We start from the raw sequence: 23,934 nt of genomic DNA, 5'->3' as shown, positions 1-23,934 counted from the left end.
CAAATTAGCTATATGAATAAAAATGAAGTGGACTGAAATGCTTAAGTATATATGGCTTTTAAGTATCTATAGAATGCCTTTTCTACATCTAGAAGCTGTAATTTCTTCTACTGTCCTCACCACTCAACTCTCATCAGTCCTTGAGTGTCAAGATTTAACTCATGATAATTGCTTCTAGAAAGCATAAGTTGAAGTGGCCTGAAAGTTGAGAAGTTAATTAATTGCCTTCTGAATCTGAAATTGTGGTGGGAGATGTTTACTTAGTATTCCATAGGAGATTCCTCCTATGCAAAAAAAACATTTTAGCTTTAGGCCTATACCAATTATTTTAATTAAGTTATTAACCATGTGTAACTGCCAGAGAAGAGGTATATGTAAGGGAAATAGGAATAAATATCCCCAAGTTAATAATCTTAATGGCAAAAGCATGTTTTGCCCTCAGGGGAGTTCAGTTCTGAAGGAGTTGCTGTGTGTGTGCAGTTGAGTCACCTGCTGATCTTGTAGTGTGTCTGCTCTGGGCATCCCTGGTGTGTTCGGAGAGCAGAGGCTCTTGGATGGGTATGGCTGATGTACTGTATGTAGATACTTTTCTTTCATTTTGCCTTGCTAAATTATATCCAAGGAAAGGTCTCATGTCCAATATAATGTTAACTTGGAATGAATGGAGGAAGCATTTGGGCATTGGAAACTTCAGAAACAGAGAGAGATGATACAGTTGATACTAAGATATTTTTTCCCTGATTTCTGCTACATGGATATTTAAATTGATAAATATCTAGACATTAGAAATGGGAGTGTATTAAGATGCTGTGTTAGTGGTGGCATTGGATTAATGTCCTTAAACAGACTATATTATAATAAAATGATGTCACTGCAACAGGTCCTTTCAGCTGGTTTTACAGAAATGCTATATAAAAATGAGATTAAAGAATTGTCTTCTGATAGAAAAGTTGGCAGTCAGCTTGCAGCTTTTGATAGACACAGTTCAGTACCTTGTCAATGTTGATGCTTTTCTAATTACTTGGGTCATTTGGGTTTCCATTTAAGCCTTTGAGCTATATTTGTAGGAGAGAGATGAATGAAATTTGAACAGGTAGGTATACCTTGACTCAAATGTGGTCATTTTTCATAACAAAAATAATAAATTATGCTTATCAGAAGTCAAGGAATTAAGTTTTTTGTGTGATTGTGTGCTGGGCAACTATAGCAAGGGTCAGTGTTACCTTCTTTACTACTAAATATAAGTGTAAACAGAAGGAAAGATAAAAATGAGAGAAAATAGTGCAGCATCTGCTGGGATTAATGTACTTTTAATTGCTCCTCCTTGCAGTTTTCATTGTATGATGAGCTGCGATGGATTGCCCTAGTTGATTTATAAGATACCTGCCTGTGATATATTGGCTGTTTCATTAACACTGGAGAGCAAGTTCAAGGATAGAGGGTTTGGAATGTGAGGAATGACCCCTTTAGAGACTGGTGACGCTTGACCTACATAAAAAGACTAAAATGTAGGCAGCCCAAGAAAAAAACACCCTTCTTGAATGCGTGTGTTCTCTTGCAAGTGACAGGTAAGGGTCACTGCCTCCTGTCAGGCACAGTGAAGGCTGTACCAGCTATCAGGGCCTGCTCGCTGGTGCACATGGAGCTTCTGTTAATGTTCAGTGCTTAACCTTAGGGATTTTTCAAACTGGCCCTTAGTGAGAATTAAAGAAGTATTTTAGAGCTATGTACTCCACCACCCTTCTGCCCAGCTGTCAAACAATAGAAGAGTACCAGAAGTGATCTATTAATTAGTTTTTCCTCAAAAGACTACTTGTGCTCCAAGAATTAAGGTATGTATGATGAAATAAAAGGCTTGGTCTCATAAGTTTTGAGTCTCAAACTCAAATAGAGGAAATTTACTTTACAGAGTTCACATGGGCTTGGCTGTACTAGGTTCAACACATGAAAACTCCTGTAAAAGCAGATTGTTTTTCCTCTTTCCCTTCCTAGCATAACAGGGGTATAAAATTCATGCCCCCTAGCAGCGAAAAAGTAAGTTGGCAGAACTTCTGGTTTGCATATAGCTGTGGTGGCAGTTTCTTGTTTATCAAGACAGTTTAGCTTTAGAGATAAGTTAAATTGTCTGCAGAAGAGATTTCTGTTGCAGTATCCTCAATTTCCCCTGAAAGGCTTGACTCAAGCAACTATGCTGATATAGCTGTGTGCTCAAAGTTCAGTGCTAGTCCTAAGAGACCTCCACTTAAGTTGTAAATCCCTTACATGCTTGCTGCTGTAGTAGCTTGCCAAATGGATTTAGTGCTTCTCTGCACGTAGAAGTTAGTTCTTTGGGGACTGAGGTGTGAATTCGCTGTGCCCTGACACTGCTTTGCTTCCTTGATAACCTCTTCCCAGCAAAATATGGAGTGTTTCAGTGAATGGTTCACCAGTAATTCATTGTTTGCATGTGCAAAGTAACATGGTTTTCTCTGAAGATTAAAAAGAGGTGAGGTGATAAACCTCATGATACCATGAGTGTCTGCACAGGGAGCTGATGGGTAAAAACCAAGGGTCTGGACTTGAAAGCTGTAGCATGTTTTACTTCCTTGTGTAAACAAGACCTTAGTTGGCTTTTGTGTTTTTGAAGTGCTAGGTGCAGGATGAAGTAAACTTCTTAGCTGCAAAGTCAAGAAAAGGAGCAAGAGTAAACTTGAAGCATCAATATTGCCAACAGTTAAATTGGTTCTGAAGACTGTCAACATCCATCCAAGCCTGCCTGTCTCCTAACAGCTCAATGAGTTTCAGATACCTAAAAACACAATTTTCAGATACCTAAAAGCACAAGTATAGTCCGACTTGAATATTTCTTTTTATTCTGATATACATTTCTGGTTCTTTCAGAGAGAAATACTGTAAAGACTTTTTACTTAAAAGAAGTCTTTTCAGTGTGTGTCATGCAGAGGAATGTACTTTTGTATGTTACCATCATGTGTGTACTTAATGGTAGAACCCGACATCAAAGCCGAATGTCTCTTTGTTGCAGTACATGAGCAATGTGGACTCATGGTGTAAAGCCTGTGGTGAGGTGGAGCTTCCCTCAGAGCTTCAAGATTTAGAAGATGCTATCCATCATCATCAAGGGATATATGAGCACATTACTTTGGCTTACTCTGAGGTCAGTGTTTTGTTTGTTTCCTTAGATAAAATTGTGTCGTGTGAAGTTTGGGTCATGATACAGTAGCACTTGTTGCAGTAGGAGCTAGTTGGAAACTTAAGTGCTGAACTTCTTTTTAAATTTTATATACTGGATTTTGCTATTGATGTTCAAAAGTGAAGTGTTAAAATCCTCTCTGTAACCCTGGGAAAGAAATTAAAAGGATAGATTTAACCATGTGTGGTACAAACAACCCTTGGAGCGCTAAAGTACTAAATATGTTTTAATTTGCATTTTCATGTTACTGCCTTCTAATAGCAGTGGAATACTATTGTTTAGGCATTTACTTGAAGGGAAGTTAGCTGGGCATTCTTTGGGAAGGTATTCTGTTGAGGTGGATTTCTCTAAGTGTATTTTGAAAATCCATCTCTGAAATTGCCTCACCAAAAAACCTTGACTACCAAAGGATGTTACTTGAGAAGCCAGAAGGTAATGCACTTAGTCTCATCAACCTCACAGACACTTAATTGAGCTAAGGATGCCTGTGTAGTCACCATTTGTAAGATTAGCATATCCTGTGCTGGTACTCTAATCTTGGACTCAGCACACACTATTGTCACTATTTCTAGTAGTTGTATTTACAACTTAGGATAAAATATAAGATAAAATAAATGCTTATTCTGAAGGTGATCTATAAAATGATGACTCAACTATCCATTTGCTTTCTTTCAAATTTGGAGTTTTCTGTTGGGCATTACTTAGCGGAAATCAAAGTGGTATTCACTATTATTAGCTAACAGGTATTTTCTGCATATCCTATTTTACTTGTCTTTCCTCCTTCTGTCAGGGTTGTTCTCATTGGGTAAAACTGTTTTTGCTTTTCAATTGGACTGATGTTGTTCTGGATTAAATACAGGAGTTCTGTACTGAAATTCCGTGTTTGGTTAAATCATGGTAAAAATGATCAGTGGACACAGGATAGCTTAGGCCACAGCTTGCACCTGTCTTTAAAAGGAAGTTATGTGGGTTTAAATTAATGGTTGTGATTTATACATTACATTAAAGTTAAAACTACTTTATGATGAACCAACTTTATTATAGGAAACTGAATCCTAAGTCAGGTCACATTTCATTTAGCAGTAAGGGAGGGTAAGACTTGTGCTGATCATCTGTCCTATTGTTAGTGTATCAAAACTGGGTTTTTTGAATACCTGCCAACTTTAGGGCCTGCATAAACTTTGTGACCTTGAGTTAGATGGCCAGGGTCCATGAATTCTTGTTCTTTTGTGTAAAATACACATTGATATCCCTATTTTTGCTCTATGCCACACTGCTGTGTCAACTGATCTAATGATATACTATCACACCTGATAATATTGCAGTTTTACCTACATGTAACTCTTTTAACTCATTCTTGAAAGCATGTTTTGTAGTAACGTTTCTTGACTTCATTATAAGCTTTGGTCATTGGGAGGGACAGAGACATAGCATGATTGTAAGAGATTTACGTGGAGAGGCAGTCTGGGATGAATGCTTCATGAGAGTCCAGCAAGGAGGAGGAAGGCTAGATTTCTCAAGAATAGTGATTATGAAGGGCTGAGGTTTAATTTTTTCTAGCTGGTTCTGTTTGGTTTGAGTTGGTTTTGTGTGGGTTCTTTGTTTTTTGTCAGGTATGTGACTGGATGAGCCTGCTGTTAAGTGTAAATAAGTACTGTTTAGGATTAGCATGTTAAATAATGTTTGCTTGCTGGTGATGCATAAAGAAAATAAATTAGACTGGTAGATTATAGGATTGCTTTGCAATGTACCCTGAAAATTTATTTAGGATTTCAAAGCTGTAGCTTTTGACTTTAGGCTAGCTAGATATTTTAACAAAATCTTCACTGGTGCTGCTCAAAGGAAAAAAAGAGCACTAAGTGCCTTTCTTCTGATTTCTGGTCATTACTTTCCCCCATCTGGTAAAAAACCAGTTTTGTCTTTAGCAACCAGAATTGGTGCAGAAGTAATAACTGTATATGTATGTACAACTTGTGTTCCTCCTCTGGGCAGAAGGTTTAATTTCACACTTTTCAAACGTGCGTTCCTTTTTCAAGATTGATGGAGGCAATCTTTCTGTGTCAGGATATTACAGCACTATTGCTTATCATTATTAGATGTATGACTTCATTTCTGTTACAGTACGGAGCTCCTTTCATTTTTGTGATGAATGAACAGTGGGGGAAGAAAGAGCAACACTATGGGAATCACAACACTGTCACTCATTTTAGATTGCAATGTCTTGACAACACGGCTTGGTTGTAAGGTAGAAGACAGTAATTTTAAGAAAGTAAATGCTTTTAAGACTAGACAGTCTGATTTTACTGAGGGTAATTACTGTATATTACTAGTAAAGCAACTTACTAGCTTACAGGATGAGACAACTGGTATGCCTGAAAGTCCAACAGATGTGCCTTAAATGAAGTTATATATATATAAATAAAGTTATACATCTCACTGAAATCTTAAGGCAGTCTTGCATTAGGAAGGAAGAGAAAATTTTAGTGTATTAACTCCAGAGGAAAATCTGTGCAGTCATTTGTTTTGTAAAGCTAATAAACTAATAAGATCAAGGGGCTGTCACAGTAACTTTTTTTCACCTAGATTTTATGGACTCTGAATGGATAATTGAAGTCCATTATCTTGAAATACTTGAAGAGCTTACTAGATAATTCTTCTGGATACAGAAAAGAAAAAAGATATCATTGTAACTATGCTATGGACTATGCATTTTTTCTGCTGACCTGACTTTACTGGAGCTAATTTCAGAAGTGAGCATCATTCTCTGTGTTGATACTCATTTCTAAAATGAAAGAGCTTGAACTGAAACTGAGAAATAAACTCCCTTGTAGCCTAATTATCAGAAAGGAATTTTCATTTGGATCTGTTTGACTACCGAACAACAAATGTAACATGTGCCTAGACTTAGTAGAAATTGTTGAAAAGAGCTACTGGGGGAAGGCCTTGGCAAATTTGGTGTTTCTGACATGGTGTGGATTTGATGGATTCAGGCTATTCTTTATACTTGTGTCTTGTGGTTTCAGATGATTTTTGTTCCTACTTGCTAAATGAGCTGTTAGAGAAGTTCTTTGCAGGTAACTGAATGATACTGAATTGTAACAGCTCTCTGAGCTTCATGCTAAAAGTGACTGACAGGGTAAACACCAATGAAAAGTGGTTTTAACACTAAATGTTGATAGTGACCAGATTAGGGAGGATTTTTGCTTTTTAATTAGCATGCAAGGTAAATCTGAATATTTCTGCTGTGATATAAATCAGAGAAGACAACAGTTTGAAATGACAAATGTTTCCTGTCAGTATCAGTAGTTAAACACATTTTGGAAAACAGTATCTTTCTATGCTACATGGAAAGGGTTTAAGTGATGTAATCAGAATTAAGTTTGCCATAACAGCAGTTTTCCCTTGGCTTACCAGTAACAGTAATAATTTAGAAGTTGTAAATCGTGTCAGATTGAATAATGTACTAAGTTTTATATCTGTTAGTTTAAATGTATTTTTCAAATATTAACCTATGGAAAGTAACCTCCCTGTTCATCTTTACATCAAATGAAGAGAGATATTGTTTTGGAAGGATAATTCTGGACAAATGCTTAATTTTAGGTGTTTTGTTGACTAGGGAAAGAGATGAATATTTTTTCAAAGTTAGATTCAACTAGTTTTTTAAAAAAGCTCACAACAACAACAAAAAACTCAAACCAAACAAAAATCCCAAAATTGAAGGAAAGTCATTCTTAAAGTAATGAAGAAATGGAAAGACAGGCTGTTATTTAGAAGAGTGATACTTCTTAAAATTATTTTAAAGAGAAGGAGAATATATTTTTCCTATAGCAGCTGCATGTAGGTAATAATTTCTGCAATAAAACAAGTCTTCATCATTGCTCTCTGAGTTCTTGAAGACATTTAGAACTGAGAGAAGGGGTAGGGTACCAAGTAGTAGCCCAACAAGCTTTTGGCAAGACATGTAATTCTTCATCCTTTCTGGTGGTCAGGTGAGCCAAGATGGGAAGTCACTCCTTGATAAACTTCAGAGACCTTTGACTCCTGGGAGCTCTGATTCCCTCACCGCATCTGCCAACTACTCCAAAGCAGTTCATCACGTCCTGGATGTCATCCATGAAGTCTTGCATCACCAGCGCCAACTGGAAAACATCTGGCAGCATCGAAAGGTCCGCTTGCACCAGCGGCTTCAGCTCTGCGTTTTTCAGCAGGATGTTCAACAGGTAGGTTTTGTTTCACTTGCCTGAATGCCTTTGTATTCTGTCAGCCACTTGCCTGAATGCCTTTGTATTCTGTCAGCCTGATTGCACTGACAGGTGAGTTTTGACTGCTAATTCCCATGGGTTTTTTTGTACAACAAGTGAACAATTGCATGGGATTGACTGAATAATACCAAGTTCTGTGTGTTACCAGAACTTGGCTATTGGCTATTATGGATAAAAATTATAGTTGAAAGTTAGTTCTACTTCATATTGTTCTGATTTTAAATTAATTTATTTACTTTAAGTCATATATGATGAAAAAGATTTTTAATATAGGCAACTGTTCTGAGTTTGTGCTGGAAGCTGCATTCACATTCTAGGTAAAATTCTGGACTTGAAGTGTTAAAAAGGCTTCTTGTTATAACGTGCAAAAAATTAACAGTGTTATTCTGTAAAATTTTGGTTTTAAATCCTCCGTGATACTTAATTGACTTAATAATGTTTCTTTAAAACCTGAGAGTAGTTATTCTAAAAATTACAAAAATTATAATTTTAAAAAATTTAAATAATAAAATTATTATTTTATTATTTAAATTATAATTAAACTATATATAAATTATATAATTTATTATATAAATAATATAATTTATAAAAATTACAGATGAGATTACTTTCTGATAATATCACTGTTCTTGAATTAATTGTTATTACCTGCTATTTTTTTATTATTATGACAATATCTGTAAAAGTTAGTAGTTACATGCAGGCATTAGTATCTCTGACACACCTTTGTGTTTGAAAGTAAAACAACATAAAATTCCTTGCTTGATGGATTTTTAATAAGCATAAAACATTGGCTTTGAACTTCAGTTAACAGAGACATGAGTAATTTATCCTTTAAGAACTCATCTTCATAAAGGAATAAAGATGGTTTGCTGATCATGGTATTTCATTTCAGTGTAATAATATCCAGAAATCACAACTTCTGAATGGAGATTTTTAGATAGATAGCCATAGTTCTGGTTAAAGTAATCTTTTTTCATCAGAATTAGTTGCACTTTAAGCTAAATTTCTTGTACTTTTCTGTTTCAAGAAGATACTGGGTGTGAGCAGTTGGGAGTGAAATAACTGATTTTTATCATTTACAGTAGTTGAAAAAGGTAATTTAGGCAGATGGTGGGAAGACTGAGCAATCCTGATAACTGAACTTTCTGTGACATCTGGTGACTATCTCTTCGTATAATTAAAGAAAATGACTTAAATAATTAGCAGTAAATTTTACAAAATCTTCAAAACTTTATTACTTTTTTTTTAATCTAAAAAGAAGCATACATTGGAAGACAGACTGTTACCCAGATTGTCAACTCTGAGATGTGACAAAGGATGTAGAAAGGCATGAAAAGTATTAGCTGACAAAAAAGTAAAAGAAAGCAGAGGGATTGTTATGAATGGTCAGCAAGGGCACAGAGAGCAGAAGATTCCATTCATTAAGCCATTGTCTAAATCCTTGAGGCTCTCCATGAAGATTGCAACATAAGTCGTGGCTAGTAAGGAGTGTCCAGCGCTGGTACTTGCATGAGTAGCCAGTGAAGGGCCAACTCAAGAATATGCTGTGATTCTGTGATGAGCCCACAAATTAATCATATCTTAAATTGATAAGGCTTCATAAGGAATCTTCAGAAACTGGAATTAACACAGTAGTTTGATTCTCAGAGGAAAATGTAAGTCCTCTCAGCAGTCTGGTGCCAACAAGTATGGATTGCATGGTAAAACTTCCTCCTCTAGTTTGAATTGAGTTCAAGTAGGACCTACTTAGCCAATCTAGGCCAAGGGGTCTCCTGAGGTAATTTGCCAGGTGCATAATTCAAGTTTCAGGCCTGTAGGCCAGGCTTTAGGCAATTTATTTCCTGAGGGAAGATGTTCATTAAATGCTGCGGAGTCTTATTGTACTGCTCCTACTCTTTACTTTTAATATCTTGGGAGTCCTAAAATGCTTGTAGGAAATTTTCGTTTTCTGCTCCATCCTAAATCATGGCTGTTGGTGTGGAGGAGTTAGTCTCAGACTGCTTTGTTCTTTGAAGATGGCAAATAACCCGTCATTAGACTCAAGTCATTGTGCAGTCACCACCAGGTTCTTCAGCAAGATGCTGGATTTTCCTTCTCTGTGTTGGACTCATCAGCCTTTGGAACTGTTGCATTTAAGATGAAGTAGTTGCAGATTTGAAAAAAATCAAAGTGGACAGCTTTACATATTTTTATAACTTCCAGTATCAGGAATGTACTATCCAAATCATGGATGTGGATTGTGAGTACACCAGAAGTTTTCAGTGTGAACCAGTTGACTCGAGAATGTTAATCCACACTGACTTATTATTCAGCACATGCTTTACCTACTGGTTGGTGAAATTTCTTTCATCCTGTTTATGCTTGTGGTTTCTTTGTATGCTTTGCAAGACAGACATTGAATTAAGGTAGCAAGAGGTCCTCTTGATAGTTTAAAGCTGCAGCCTTGTGCCTAATGCACATCTTTATCAACCCCATGAAATTTCAAGCTAGATGTGTACAGAGATGCAGCCCTTGCTGTCTTCCTAAGCCCTTCCCTTAGTAAGCAGTAATTACCACTGTGAGAGATTGAGCTGTCCTTTGGTTTATCTCTGTAATGACTGTAAATTGCTGAAATGCTGCATGTGCAAGTATAGCTCCTTATGTTGCTTTAACTTAACTTTACAGATATTGGGTATTTTTGGCACTGCATTATGAATCACAGTGTGAATTTTGGTCACTGTTCCCTTTCATAATACAGCTTTTCATACTGGGATTTCAGTGCAGGTCAATCTGTAGGACAATGACCATTCAACATCCATACCAGACAGATTACTCTAATAGCCACAGCAGATGTCTTAGAGATTGTAGCTCCCTCGGCTTTGAAAATTTACCTGGGGGGAAAAAAGTGATCTCGAATAAAAACATTATTTTTTCTTGCAAAAAAAAAGGCAAAACAACTTTATCAGATCATCCTAATTTATCTGAGCAATGTTAGTTTTTCATTTGAATACTCATTAACAACATTCAATGCATGACGTTACTCTGGTTTGAGGTATTATTTTAATTTATATCCGAGACAGTTCTGGAATGGTTTATGTAGAACTCCAAAGCAACTTTCTTTCTAAAATACTTGAGTTTTTGTTAGCTCATTCTCTCTTTGTTCAAATGTTAAACAAATTCAAGATTGATTGAGAAGATAACATGAAAACATCTTTTAACTATTGTCAGTAAAGTTAAATGTGGTGGGTTTTTTTTCATTTGAGAATAAGCTAAATGTGGCCCTCTTCCACTGTTTATAGTTAGTTTGCACATAATGGCAAGCAACCAAGAGCATTGTAAGTGTATCTATAACTGTCCTTAGGCATGAGTCTGTGATTTCCTCCTCCTCCCTCTGCTGGATTAATGAAGTAACTCAGTTCATGGAAGTGTTAAGTGAGTGACAGAGTGGAGTTGGAGGAGGGAATTGGCCGTGTTGAGCTGGTACTTCACTTTATGTTACTTCCACCTTAGAAAGCTCATTGGGTTTTTTCTTCTGTCTTGCACGTTCTTGTATACTGGGAAGCTGTTTCTAGCGGAGCTTTCCAAATCAACAGAAACATTGTGGTGGTATCTTGAGTACACCAAAAATCATCTGCTGTTCTACTGCTGAGACAGTAGTAAGGAAAGTAGTGCATGAAATAATGAAAACAGTAGATAAGAAGTGAATAACAGAAAATCTGACATTTGAAATGTGAAAACGTATGACAGTCTTAAACTGAATGAAATTCTAAGTTTGACTTTAGGTAGCAGAAACATGCTGGGAGATCTAGTTCCCAGTTAGTTTGTATATTAATGTCCGGTTTTCAGCTGTTTGAAGGGCCTGGAAAGGCCCGGAGTGGCCTTGGGGCAGCCCGCGTATCAAAGGACGAGAAGAGGCTTCAGTTCTTCTTTCGGTCTTTATGTTTATTAATTGTTTATCTAAAAGATTTTCTTTCGGCCTGACAGAGGTCTGCTCAGCAGCCAGCCATGAGCACACAGTGCCTGCCCTCCGGACAGTCACCTATCTTTATACCCATAGTTACGTGTACAATATTTATCATTTTTCCCCAATACCATTTATTCTTATTGCCCGGTGCACTTTCAGTAATGACCAATCCCAAAGTGCCACCATCACAACAGAAGATGGAGGAGAAGAAGAAGAAGGACAGGACACGCCCCAATTCCTCCATCTTACTTCTCTAAACCCCCCTGTACATAAATCTTAAACCCTGTGTCTCACCCTCTAATTAACTAATCCCTTCACCATTCACCCCGGTGAAGTCCTCCTATCCTCATACAGGTGTCGTCTCCCGTGTAGGATCAAAGTCCAGCCACCAGACACTTCTGGCAACATTCCAGGACTCCAGAGCCCCCCAAGGGTGGTCTCGGTGGCTCGGCATCTCAGTCCTGAGGTGCTGAGATCCCACATATTAACATCTAAAAAATTGGGTTTTTATTTTAATTAAAAAAAAAAAGTCTGGCCACTGGCACTCAGCCCTTCTTCATGCTAGTAAAAGTATGATTTTATGTTTAAGAGTTAATAAGCTTACAAGTAGATAATAGTCAGCCTTTCACCTAAGGAACAGAGCTGTATGATTCTGATATGAAGCAATAAAGCAGACTTGGAACGGCAATATGGTCTGCTTTTCTAGGCCATGAAAGGTCAAAATTGTGCATAAAGATGATGCTTCTGGTAGAGTGATACTGGCTGACACTTTATGATCGGAGTTTTGGTGCCTGAAAAACTCTGCTGATAGCTTGCAAGCCAGAAATTAGTAAAACATGCTGGTAGGAAGTGTTTTGAGAGTTTTGGTTTTTTTTCTTCTGGGGGGGGTGGGACAGGGATTACTTATTTTTGTTGTTATTGTTTGGGGGGGGGTGTTTTGATTTGGTTTGGCTTGGGGTTTTTTCCCCCAAAAATACATTTATTTGATCATAGTGAGTGTCTTCTCTGTCCCTTCTGGATAAATGTGCTGCTTCCTGCTTATCTGCCTGCCTCAAGACAGGTTACAGTGACTGATTTCAGCCTTCAGTAATGAAGGGCGGGCCATGAATGCTTGCTACTTGCTAGCAACAACATGATTTCACTGTGTGATTCCCATGTGGCTTTTGAAGGCGGTTCCAGTGTAAAATGGGACTTTTTTTGAGAGAGTATTTCCACATTTTAACTGTCTGAAGATCAGAAATGCAGATATTTCCATCTTCCCCTTCTGAATGCTATGTCAGCAGCAAGTAAGTGGAGATCAAAATAGTGAATGTATGCAAAGTAGGTAAAGGGGTGGGGGGTGAGGAATGGATAATAATGTGGGAAAGACTGGTGCAAATAAGCACAATGAATCTGCAAAAGATCAGGTTTACTTCTACAAGCAGCATATACCACATATTTTGCAGCCATGAGCAATGATTTTTTTTTTAATGAAGCTGTCTTTCAATAGTAGTTTCTTCTGTCATATATTCTTTTGGGAGTTAGAAATGTAAGCATTTTTCTAGATTCTGGGCATAAGGACGGTTTTGCTGAGGCTGAAGTAGAACTTAATTGCATCATTGAAGCAACTTGCTGCAGTGGAGGATGATAGTATTCACCCTTTGACTGAAAAGTGTTGAGCCTCTTAGACGTCTATGGATTACTAAGTACCAGACTGAATTCCATTTGCTTTCAGTATTGGTAGAAGAGTCCTTAGTGTCTCAGTGTGATTATTTCTTAACTCTTACACATTTTCTTCCCCTTTCTGGGAGAAGTAAGTTGCTAAAAGGCTAATATCAGTGCCAGTAATGGTATTGTACTTTGATTGAAGTGGTATGCAAAGCACTTACTGATGAGAAGAGCCTAACTTGACTCTGCCTCTACATGCTGTAAAATTCCCAAGAGTGCTTCCTCAGTTTTTTTAAGAATCAAGGTGTGAAGACTGAACACTAATGAGATGTGTATTCATACTGATTTCACTTCGAGGCAGTAATGTTTTTCTAGTTGAGTGGTTTATGTCATGATCTGTGTACTGGATTTCTATGAAAATTTCTTCCCTTGAGAAGTTATTCAGCATTATTCGAAGTAAAAATCATTCTCCCTGGGCTGCTTTCTGCATTTCATCCCATGCTTTCTGGGACTGATTTTACTGTTGATTTCATTTGTTAGCTTGTAACAGTTAGTAGTCTCCAGAGTCCAGTGTAATTATTTCATCCAAACATATCTCTTTTCAGCTCTTTTTATAACGGGACAAGTAGTCTCCTGAAACTAGTCAAAAGTATTGGTAATAATAACTGAGGCTGTGTTTAGCTCCTCACTCTCCTTTTTCTAATCAATATTTTACCTTGAAAGAAGAAAATGAAAACTTGTGTTGACCTAAAACACAATAATATTCTTTTGGCAATATTTACTGGGAAAACAAGTATTGCAGAAGTTAAGTATGGAGTTTTAATGAAGTGTTGGTGATTTGAAGTGGCAGTATTTTGGGGTATTAGGGAATTGTTTGTTGTTTTGAAGATGTCCAGTAGGAGAGAGCTTGCAAACAGAAAAATACTTGCATGGTCAAGATAAATGAGAAAACCATGTTTTCATTCTTTTTCTAAAGAAAGCATGGGTGTTTTTCATGGGAATGGTGTGTGGGATTATGTGTGTATTGAATGTGATCGAGAGTGGTGTTGCAGGAATGGCTCTCAAATCTGTGTGGAAGGAAAAAAAAAGTCTCTCTTTAGTTAAACTCAGTTATACTTTCAGTAAAAGAAAACTGGGTAAAAACGTCACCCAACTTTAAAAATCAGAGTAAAGGACACTAGTAGGTAAGAGACACAGTACAGGCTTTTGGAAGTTATTTTCAAAACCAGCTAAAATATTCCTGCTTTAAAGAAACAAGAACGCTGAAGGTGAATGCTAGGTAAGGTGTTCTGCACCACTACGTAAGTGCTGTGTAGATATGGTTAGCTGACTTCAGATAATTGCTTATATGCTCTTGTTTTTAATTCTAAATGTCGTTCTTGAACCTTTTGAGTATCTTCCAAGAAATTGAATACCATATGCATATTGAACTAATGGATTAAGTTATGGCTAGGAAGTAGTAGTTTGAAGAGAGGTTAGATGTTTTTGTTCATTCACTCATCAGAAATTTGGTATGTGTGCTGGAATCTTTTGTGTTAACTGACAGAAGCTAATTACATGTACAGTTTTTACTGTTTATAAAACTGTCAGCCCAGTCATTCTACCCAGTGGTAGAAGCATAAAGGTCTTTAAAATGTCTTTTGTTCACCACTTTTTCAGCTATAAAATTTACAATAAACAATTATGTCTGATATTTTGAGGTGATAGATGCTTCTTGAGAGCTGGAGCATATTCCTTCATATGCTCTGAATACAGACATTTATCTCATAATGATTTCTGCTAATTTTTCTTGTGTTAATTGAAGTTAGTTACTACTGAATCTTACTTCTTGACTTAATGATATGTAGAAGGTGAAGTGAGTTCTCATCTAAAGTCGAACTTCACTGTGTTATTCACCAGCAATATGCAAGCTTCATTAATGTTAACCTTGCAGAAAAATGTCAGCTGAAGGTGTAAACAGATTAGAGAGACCCTCACAAGGGGTCTTGCCACTTGGATCAGATTACTGTCAAATTGATGAATGTGGAGAAATGGGGTTGTCCTTTGTAGGCTTCAAAGTACAGATATAATCTTGAATCGTACTATTTTGCTAGTTTGAGCTAATTACTGCCTTGAGAAAAGTTAAATGAGATGTAATTAATGTCCTTCAGTAGCAACATTGTGTTTTAATCCAGCAGTTCAGTTCTTTTTAAGCAGTGCCTTTACAGCTTTTCAAATGCTTGAATAATTGTCTTTTTGTTGTAACATTTAATACAGCAACTCAGGATTTCTGTGTGTCTCTCTTCTGTACCACAGGTGTTGGATTGGATTGAAAACCATGGAGAAGCTTTTCTTAGCAAACACACTGGAGTGGGAAAATCCCTGCATCGGGCCAGAGCTTTGCAGAAACGCCATGAAGACTTCGAGGAGGTTGCGCAGGTAAAAGCAATCACATGAAGGACTGTATACTTGTCATGGAAATAAATGAAAAATTCCTGCTTTTGCACTTAAGGGCTGTGCAGAGGGAGCCCCGCTACAAAACATTCCATTCCAGGAAGGGACTGTTTTGTTTCTGTTGCAAGTTTTTATTGCATTTCTCCTTTATGCTCTAGCTTTGAGATGAAAAAGACAAACTTCCATAGTCCTAGAGGGTGTGAGCCTTAAAGTAAAATAGAACTGCTTTGGCAACATCACTATTATTTTTTTTTTTTTTTTTCAAAACCATTCTTTCAAATATTGATATAAAGAAGAATGAAAGTTCTCCTTTTAAAAGTAGCTTAGTTCCATGGGATTCCAGGATTTTAACTTTCATGCAGCCTGTAAGAGCGGATGGAGATGAATTGAAAGTCTTGCTTTCTGACTTTAAGCTTGAGGAGCTCCCACATTCTCACTGCAGTCTCATGGAGAGGAAGGGGGACTCCTAAGAAACCAGGTGAGCCAGCAAACTGGCCAACCTGGCTTAAGTTTTTCTTCTTTAAATACAGTTGAGTTTGTAAATGTCCTTATTTTCTGAATAACCCTAAGTTTTGCCTTAAGTTATGATACAACTTCAGAACACAACTTTATGTGAAAAAATATCAAAACAAATAGAGATACAAAGGAATGCAGGGAAGTTAACAAGGAGCTAGTGTAGCTGTTAGCCTCTAAAAGGGGGGATGTGAGGTGAAGAACAACCTTGTGATGGAAGCTGAAGGCTGGAATCCTCCCCATTAGTGACATGCACTGTCTGTCCAGTCTTAATGGTTGGTAAGAGAAAGCATTATTTCCAAGATTAATGAAGAAAAATCTCCGAAGGTGAGGTTGATATAGGGGTGCTTCAGTCAAACAGAAGACAACATTATTAGGTAATTGTGGCATTGTATGCAGGAGCGTGGCTGTGACACTTGCTATGGCAGATGCATCAGAAGTGTTGTTTACAGTTTGGCTGTCTAGTGGAAGATTAAACTGTTGATAAAATTTTATTGTAAATACAGTCTTGGAGCACTTCACTGGCTGAGGACTTGAATGGGCATCAGAAAACTTCCTCAATATTGATTTCCTATAAAATTTTCAAGAAGAATATGTTTTGTTACTTTTGTATATATACATGCTGGATTTTCTATATGCATGTCTATTACTTAATTTTTAGTAAAAAGTTATATTTTCCATGTGGAAATACTTATTTTTCTGGGTCAGACAAGCAGGAGTCTATTTCTGTAAGATACTTAACAAAGCCTGAATGATCTCATACTTAATACTGTATTATTTGGGAAAAGAAGAAGAAAATGTTTGAGTAGCCAAAAGTGGACGAAGTGCATAGAAATGTTACTTGGATGTTAAAAAAAGCATCTTGTTAATTTGCATTAGACTTTAAAGCAGAAAAATTTAAAGCAAATGTTTACTAAAAACTTCCCCAAACTGAATGTTACTGGAGTTTGAAATTATCTCTTCAGGGAAAGGGTGTAAGTTCTATTTATGGAGATACTGAAAACTTAGATTGGTCAAAGAACTTAAATATACTACAGGGGACTATCTTCCACTGACAGAAGGATGGACAAAATGACCTAATAAGTATTTTTTTCATCTCTAACTCTTGAATCTGTAGTGAGTTACTGCCAAGAGAGGCACACCCTCTGAGTTGTTCCTCTTACTTGCTGTAAAACTGAATATAAGCAGCCCAAAAGGCATTCCTGTTGTTGCTGTTACAAGGAAGATTATGTTCATGTATAAAGCAGCACTCTGCACTCCTTTTTAAAGCATCAGTAACTTTTGGCTGACTTATTTTCTGCCTACATTTCTGGTCGGTCCAGGTCTTTGTTGTGTTTTTTATTTTGGGCTTTTTTGTTATTGTTGTTGCTCTTTCTGTTGTGATTTTGGTTTTGTTTGTTTTTAATAGCACTCTGGGCATTATTAGGGGTTTTCAGTCAGTTCCAGCCAGAAGCTGAGAGTAGTGTTAAATGAAGTGTCACTGGCATGGCAATGTTCTGGCAACTCCAGGGAGCCAGCAGTTATGTTGACATGTTTCTGGTCAAAGGCTAACTCCTGATTTTGAGGGGAGTGAAAATTATTTTTTCTTTTTTCTTCCTTTCTGCTTTTTCCCACATTCTTTTTTTTATGTGAATGAGGTGCCATTTCCTCAACAGTGTTCAAAGAGATGTTAAAATAAGCTGTGTGTCAAATAAAATAGATGCTCCAGTCAATGGGCTGTAGTCTCACAAATTATTCACTTCTAAATTCATGTGAAATGAAGGTTTGTTCCTCTTTATTTAACGCTTTTTATTACCACTACAAAAGCTAGGTAGTCAAAACTCAGCTAATAATCCTCCTTAAATTCTGATTTCAAATTAATTCTACACATTCATACTTTAACTTGCACACACTGTTGTAAAATCATGTTTTTCTTTTCATGTGAAGCCTGTCCAGCTCAACTTCTACTTTCCAATCTTTTTCTTTCTTTTTTGACTCTCTCTCCATGTTCACCTTTGTGTCCATAAGACCATTCAGTTAAAGTGTCAAGTGTCCAAATTTTGACATAATTGAGTCACTTATTGGCATGAATTTTCAGCTTACAAGCACTGGATACAGGTCAATATTGCAGTTGTACTTCTCCATGCATTTTTGTCTGAAATTCTAAATCAGCTTTTTTTGTTTCAAATGTCATCTCTGTCCACTTTTTGACAGTAGTCAATGCTCAAAAACCACAAAAGGTGTATGGCAACAATTAATTAGTGGGTTTTCCACAGGTAAGTCTTCTTGGTGCAAGAGATGCACAAGAAAGCTCATTGCAGACCTTGTCTGAATACACCATTCATTTCCCTACCAACACCTGTTTCCGTCTCCTTTAAGGTTATAAAAATGGGTTATGAATTTGGACTGGTTCTGAACTTTAACCATAAATGGTTGCAATACATCAAATTAAAGGTCCATGTCTTAAACTCGCTTGTGGCTATCACCAGATGCATAAAGAAAAGGGACTGTATGCTTAAAAAGTTAACTTTACCCTCCCAGCCTGTTTGATGTTGGAACTGAAGGATGCATCTGAACCAGTCACTGATGGACTTTTCTTTCCTTAATTGGGCTACTTTTTCAACCCCTTTATGATCTTGGAATGTATTCCACACCCTGTGGCAATGAGTTATGCAATTTAATTGCTCCTTAGATGAAAAGTACTTTGCTTTTTCATTTTAAGTGTATTGTCTGATGCTTAAATGTGATAGTGTCCACTGTACTTAATGAGTCATCTATCTTATTTTCTGTACCTTTAATGATTTGTACACCTCTGCTGGTCTCCAGCCATCCATGTGTCCCTCTTCCCTTTCCAGAGCACAGTAAACTCCAGGTTGTTTGAAGTGCAGTCCATATCTCAAATTATTTCTGTGTTTATTGTCAGTAGTAGTCATTTCTGCACTAGTGTTTGAAATTTAATCTTTGGGTTTTCTTTGATGTGTCACTTCATATGCTTTCTAAAAATATGGTGCTTGTTCTTTGAGAATAATATTGAGAAAACATTATTTAACAGAAAGATGGGAAAAATTATGGAATTTGTAGCTGGGGTAGGTGGTAAATTCCATTATGGAGAATTTTTCATAATTTTGGAGAAGAATGCCAAAGACTTGCACAGAAGGATGGGGACTACAGGTCATCTTGAAGTTCTTACAGGGCTCCTTCTCCTCTGGAATCTGAGGAGAGTGTGCTAGTGAGGAGATCCTGGGGAAGTTTGTCAACCTGAAGGCTCCTTTCCTTTCCTTCAATTTAGGAAATTGGCATAAGCACCATTAAGGAAGAACTCTTGCTCTCTTTGCCTAACTTTCAACTGGAGGCTGCCCCTTGGGACAAGTATTTTCAAAATTTTTGCATGACTGCTTTTTTCCCTCTGAGCATTGTTTAGAAGTGAGCAGAGAGCTGGGAGAGGCAGTAGGTAGTACTGAACACCTAGCTGATGTGATTTCTATCCAAAGAGCAGTTTATATTATACTCCAGCTCTGCTTGGAAGTGAAATTTGAGCAACAAGGCATGTGCCTGCTGCTAGGTTTGAGAATTGCAGCCCCTTTTGAAGCAGAATCCAGGCTGTGATCTTTTCTAAATACAGGCAGCTCACCATCCCCTTTACAGAAAGAGAAGTCAGATGTGCCTGGGCCTGTGTAATGCGGAAGATACTCCTGGAATTCGTAAACAATGCTTCACATGTGAGATAAAGTTTTCATTAAAATGGGAAACTTCTGTTTCAGCCATCTGCAGCTGGGTGTGGTGCTCTGGGCTGGTGAAATAGTTGTTGTTTGAGGAGCGCCTTGAGGCTCTGTGCCTTGCCCCTTGGACACATGTGAGCTGCAGCCATGGAAGGCAGAACTCCAGGCACTTCTCAGAGTGTGTTCAGGGCCAGCCTGGCCTGAGACAGTGGAGTAGTCTGCTCCCCACTGAATAGCATAAGCTCATGTTTGTCTCTGCAGGCATTCCCAGGGAAACCAGGAAGGAGTTCTCTATCTCTCCGTGCAATTAAAAAGCTGGGAGTTAAGGAAGGGCTGAGAGTTACATAGTCCAAGTCAAGTAACAGCATGGATTCAATTCCTTACATAAACAGATCATAATAAATTTAGGGGGAGCTCTCCCCAAATATGTGAAAGCTTCACTGAATCATGTAGTCTGTCCTGGGTTTGTCTGATAATTTACCTTGATACCCTGGGGGAGAGCTCCTATTTCCTGCCCTTTAGTTCGGTTTTAGGGCTGGACTTGGATTTAATTTTTGTGGATATTATAATGTTAATTAGAGGTGTGATACTATATTTATGGCAAAGAAAAGCACATTTGCATAGGCTTAATTTATCTTAGCAAGGATTGTTTTTACCTGATGTAATTGAGGTTGGGAGAACATGGAAGGGCAGAAAGGAGAAGGAAACGGTGTAGTTTATATTGTCAGGAATGCTTTCTTCTTTTTTTAGTCTGTAGTGCAAACCTATCAGAAGACCTAATGGTGTGACATGAGCAAAGCTTCTTTAGTCCAGACTTGGCTTCAGTTATTTTTTTCAGTGGTTAACATCCTTTTAACCTTGCTTGATGAGAGTTTTGAGAACCATTCTAAAACATGAAAACTCAAGATTAAGCTCAAAAAGAGCACCCAAAGCATAACAAAAGTTTGGACTCAGTCCTGTTCCAAATTAACAAGAAAGATACTGAGGCAGGCTGCAAATGCAGAGCTTTAAGAGTTGTTAAACACCTGTCTCTTCTATGCACCGTGGGACTCCTAGGACATCAGAGACCAGACTTCTGTTGTTTTCTGCTTGGTCTCAAGTCTCTTACAGGCCTTCTGATCTGCATTTGTTAATTCTAGGATGTATGGGGACACTATTCCACTAGGACACTTGCCCATAGCTAATTTCTAAATCTTCCTATGCGGCTGCTTTTTCACAAATGATGATACACACTTGATGCATGAATTTTGGATGCCTGACTTCTTTAAGGATGGAGAGAAATGTTCTCTCTCTGTGCTTGGTCACTTTCCACCTGCTGGGTGTGTGCGCTTGATGTTAAGTGTCTCTACCAGCAGTTAGAATTTCTTCAGCTCTAGTAGTATACATTTGAAAAGTCTTCTGTCCTTGACTGTAGAGATTTTTCCAGTATTGAAGTAGGCCAGTTGGCATGTAGTGGATTAGGCATTTCGGCTGATCTTTATTCTAGATCTGTATATCAAATACTAATTCCAAGTTTTGTGTCAAGGAGACATTTGAATAGACATAAATAAGGAGCTAAGGAATTTATTCACAGTTAAATAGAAAATTATATAGAAATGTAACAAAATCTGTAGTAAGATTATATTGTGCTGCCTTTAAGAAAAGAAGAAAGACAAGTACACTCCCAGGGTCTTTTTGTAATTTTGTTTTTATTAGTGGAGTGGCTTTAAAAGGCACTGACTGACTTTTCTTTCATTTAATCCTGTGAAACCAACTTATTTCTCCCCAGAACACATATACGAATGCAGATAAGCTCCTAGAAGCAGCAGAGCAGCTTGCTCAGACGGGGGAGTGCGACCCAGAGGAAATTTATCAAGCTGCCCATCAGCTCGAAGACCGGATACAGGATTTCGTCAGGCGTGTGGAGCAGCGCAAGATCCTGCTGGACATGTCTGTGTCCTTTCACACTCACGTTAAAGAGGTAAAACTTCCACTAATTGTGATGGTAACTTCAAGGTCCTAAACCCAGTATTATCCAGTGTTGCTGTCATTGTTAGAACCTTGCCATAGGACACCATGAGAACTTCTGTTGTATGATGAGTTTTGGCTTGTAATTCACTGTGGATTGTGGGCTGGGGTAGCATGTGGTTCTGCTTAAGGATTTTTAAAATTTTATTTTATTTTGATTTTTTACTTTCAGAAGCAGCTTTTACCTCCTTTGTTGCACAAGTACACATGCTTGTTCAGTCACAGCGGAGGGAGAAGGGTTGTATCAGGGAACTGGTACAGCTAAAAGTCAGAATTGTGGATACTGTGCTCTTTTAATTTTTTTACCCAACCAGCTCTTCTGCTGGACTTACCAGACCCGTGGTTGGAGAGACAGGATTCAGGAGACCAAAATGTGTGGCATAAGTACAAGGCTACTGAAGGCAACCTTGTTGCCCCAAGAGACTTTATTTACTTCTGTGTTTTGCACATCACACTTTTATCTGATATATTGACAGTACTTTGCAACAACCTAAAGATCTTGATAATGACAAGATCATTAGATCATGATAATGACAATGGTTTGCCTCATGTTTGTAATTTTTAGTCTTCTTCCAAGGTCACCAGGAAGAAGAAGATTCTGCCACACTAATTTTCAGTACGATTAGCTTTTTTGCTCCAATTCAAAACACAGAACGTGAGTTTATAAGCTCATGGGAGAAGGTGGAACAGGCTACAGCAAGAATAAGGACTTCAGCAGGGTGTTTTGGTTTTTGACAATCTTGGTTTCTGTTTTAAGCTCATGTTAAATCTCCTCACTGTTCAAACTCAGTGAAAATATGAAAAGCTTCTGGATCACAGCATGTTCCAGTGTGCCTTCCTTCCTCACACTGTACATTGTGAAATGGTCTGTTCAGTGGCAAAGTATAGTATTCAAATAAGCTTCTTCAGCAAAACCTCCTAGAGGATAAGAGTGGGAGTTTTTTGTAAGTGAAACATCTGCTTTGCACTTGAAACAAAAGCACAAGGCAGTTGGTCTTTGAAGGAGGTCAGGACTGAATTACTTTTTAGCTTTAGACATGAGTACATAGCTCCCCCATCAGTTTTCTGCTAGATGGTTCCTTGCCAATGCTCTCACAGGACACTGCTTGTTCAAACAAAATATAAATGCTGTTTCTTAAACTGTTCTTAGGGGGCAGCTTTTTTGTTTCACTTTCTAAAGCAAATAGTACTGGTCCTTATCTGTTATGAAGCACAGGAGCAGTCAGCTGCTGAAATGTATTCTTTTTTTTTCATATATATCTCTTCATTACCTGTTTCTCTTAGCATTACAAACAACAGCTGGAATGGTATTTAAATAAAATACAGTTTGTTGTAGTGGTGAAAGACCAAGAGTGTAAAAGGATTTGCTTTCAAAAATGAAAAAAACCCTGAAAGGCAGACTGATATGTGAGTCACTGTTGAATAATTCTGGAAGGCTGATCCAGATGTGTTGGCACATTGCCACTGCTCCCCTAGATAATAATGTTTTATTGAAAAGAAAAAAAATAGATATTCTGTATTTTGATTTATTTCTTTGGGAAAAAGGCTATTATTTTGAATCTGTAAGCACACACAGCTGTTACTGTGGAAGCCTCTTTGCAGTCCAGACTTTGGGGGAAAAGTACTATAGTGGTTGATGTTGATGTTTTTTTTTTGGTTTTGTGATATGAATGACCTTTCTACCTAGCAATGCAAAGAAAAATTTGAATACTCCCTATCTGTGAAGGATGCATTTTTATGTTTGCAGTCTACTTAAAAATACAGATGAGGGAGTGAGGCGGGGGGTTCGTATTTGGTAGAGTAGCCCTTGGTTCAGGTGCAAAGAAAAAGCAAGCTCAAAGCTCTCCTGTGCTTTCTTTATTCTGATCTATTTTCAAGAGCATGTTGTTTGTTATCAAACATGCGTATGGAGTGCTGAGAAGGCATCACAAAGCAGATGGAAGATAAAAATGCCCTAACCTGAAAGCCATCCCTGCTTATTGGCAGGAGAATTGTGTTCCTCATCCTGCAGGATGTGGGAAGTCACTGAATACATTAGTGCATACCTGTAAGCAGCATAACCTTTCTGCTTTATTGGGAAGGAATTAATGTGCATTTGTAGCTAGTGAAGAGAGGAGTTCTAGCACTAGGATAATAGGTTAGTTGTTGAACCAGAAGGAGGTGCCTTAGTTGTTAAATAAAAACATACCTTAAAAAGAGCACCAAAAAGCCCAACCACCAACCAGTCAACCCCCAAAA

The 23,934-nt window shown here is 37.6% G+C and overlaps 1 protein-coding gene across 3 annotated transcripts in view; it reads left to right on the top strand.

Moving 5' to 3' along the window:
* TRIO (trio Rho guanine nucleotide exchange factor) overlaps nucleotides 1-23,934 on the top strand; it is a 247,613-nt gene that overhangs the window by 91,454 nt on the left and 132,225 nt on the right. For all 3 annotated transcript variants that reach the window (XM_074545600.1, XM_074545608.1, XM_074545618.1), the window contains exons 8-11: nucleotides 3,023-3,154; nucleotides 7,180-7,410; nucleotides 15,341-15,463; nucleotides 21,458-21,649. In XM_074545600.1, coding sequence (XP_074401701.1) covers nucleotides 3,023-3,154; nucleotides 7,180-7,410; nucleotides 15,341-15,463; nucleotides 21,458-21,649 — 678 coding nt within the window. The remainder of the gene's footprint in view (nucleotides 1-3,022; nucleotides 3,155-7,179; nucleotides 7,411-15,340; nucleotides 15,464-21,457; nucleotides 21,650-23,934) is intronic.

The sequence above is a fragment of the Zonotrichia albicollis genome, chromosome 1, assembly GCF_047830755.1.
Source record: "Zonotrichia albicollis isolate bZonAlb1 chromosome 1, bZonAlb1.hap1, whole genome shotgun sequence".
NCBI lineage: Eukaryota > Metazoa > Chordata > Aves > Passeriformes > Passerellidae > Zonotrichia > Zonotrichia albicollis.
The sequence above is the reverse complement of the archived record's forward strand: the minus strand, read 5'-3'. Positions and strand labels throughout refer to the sequence as shown.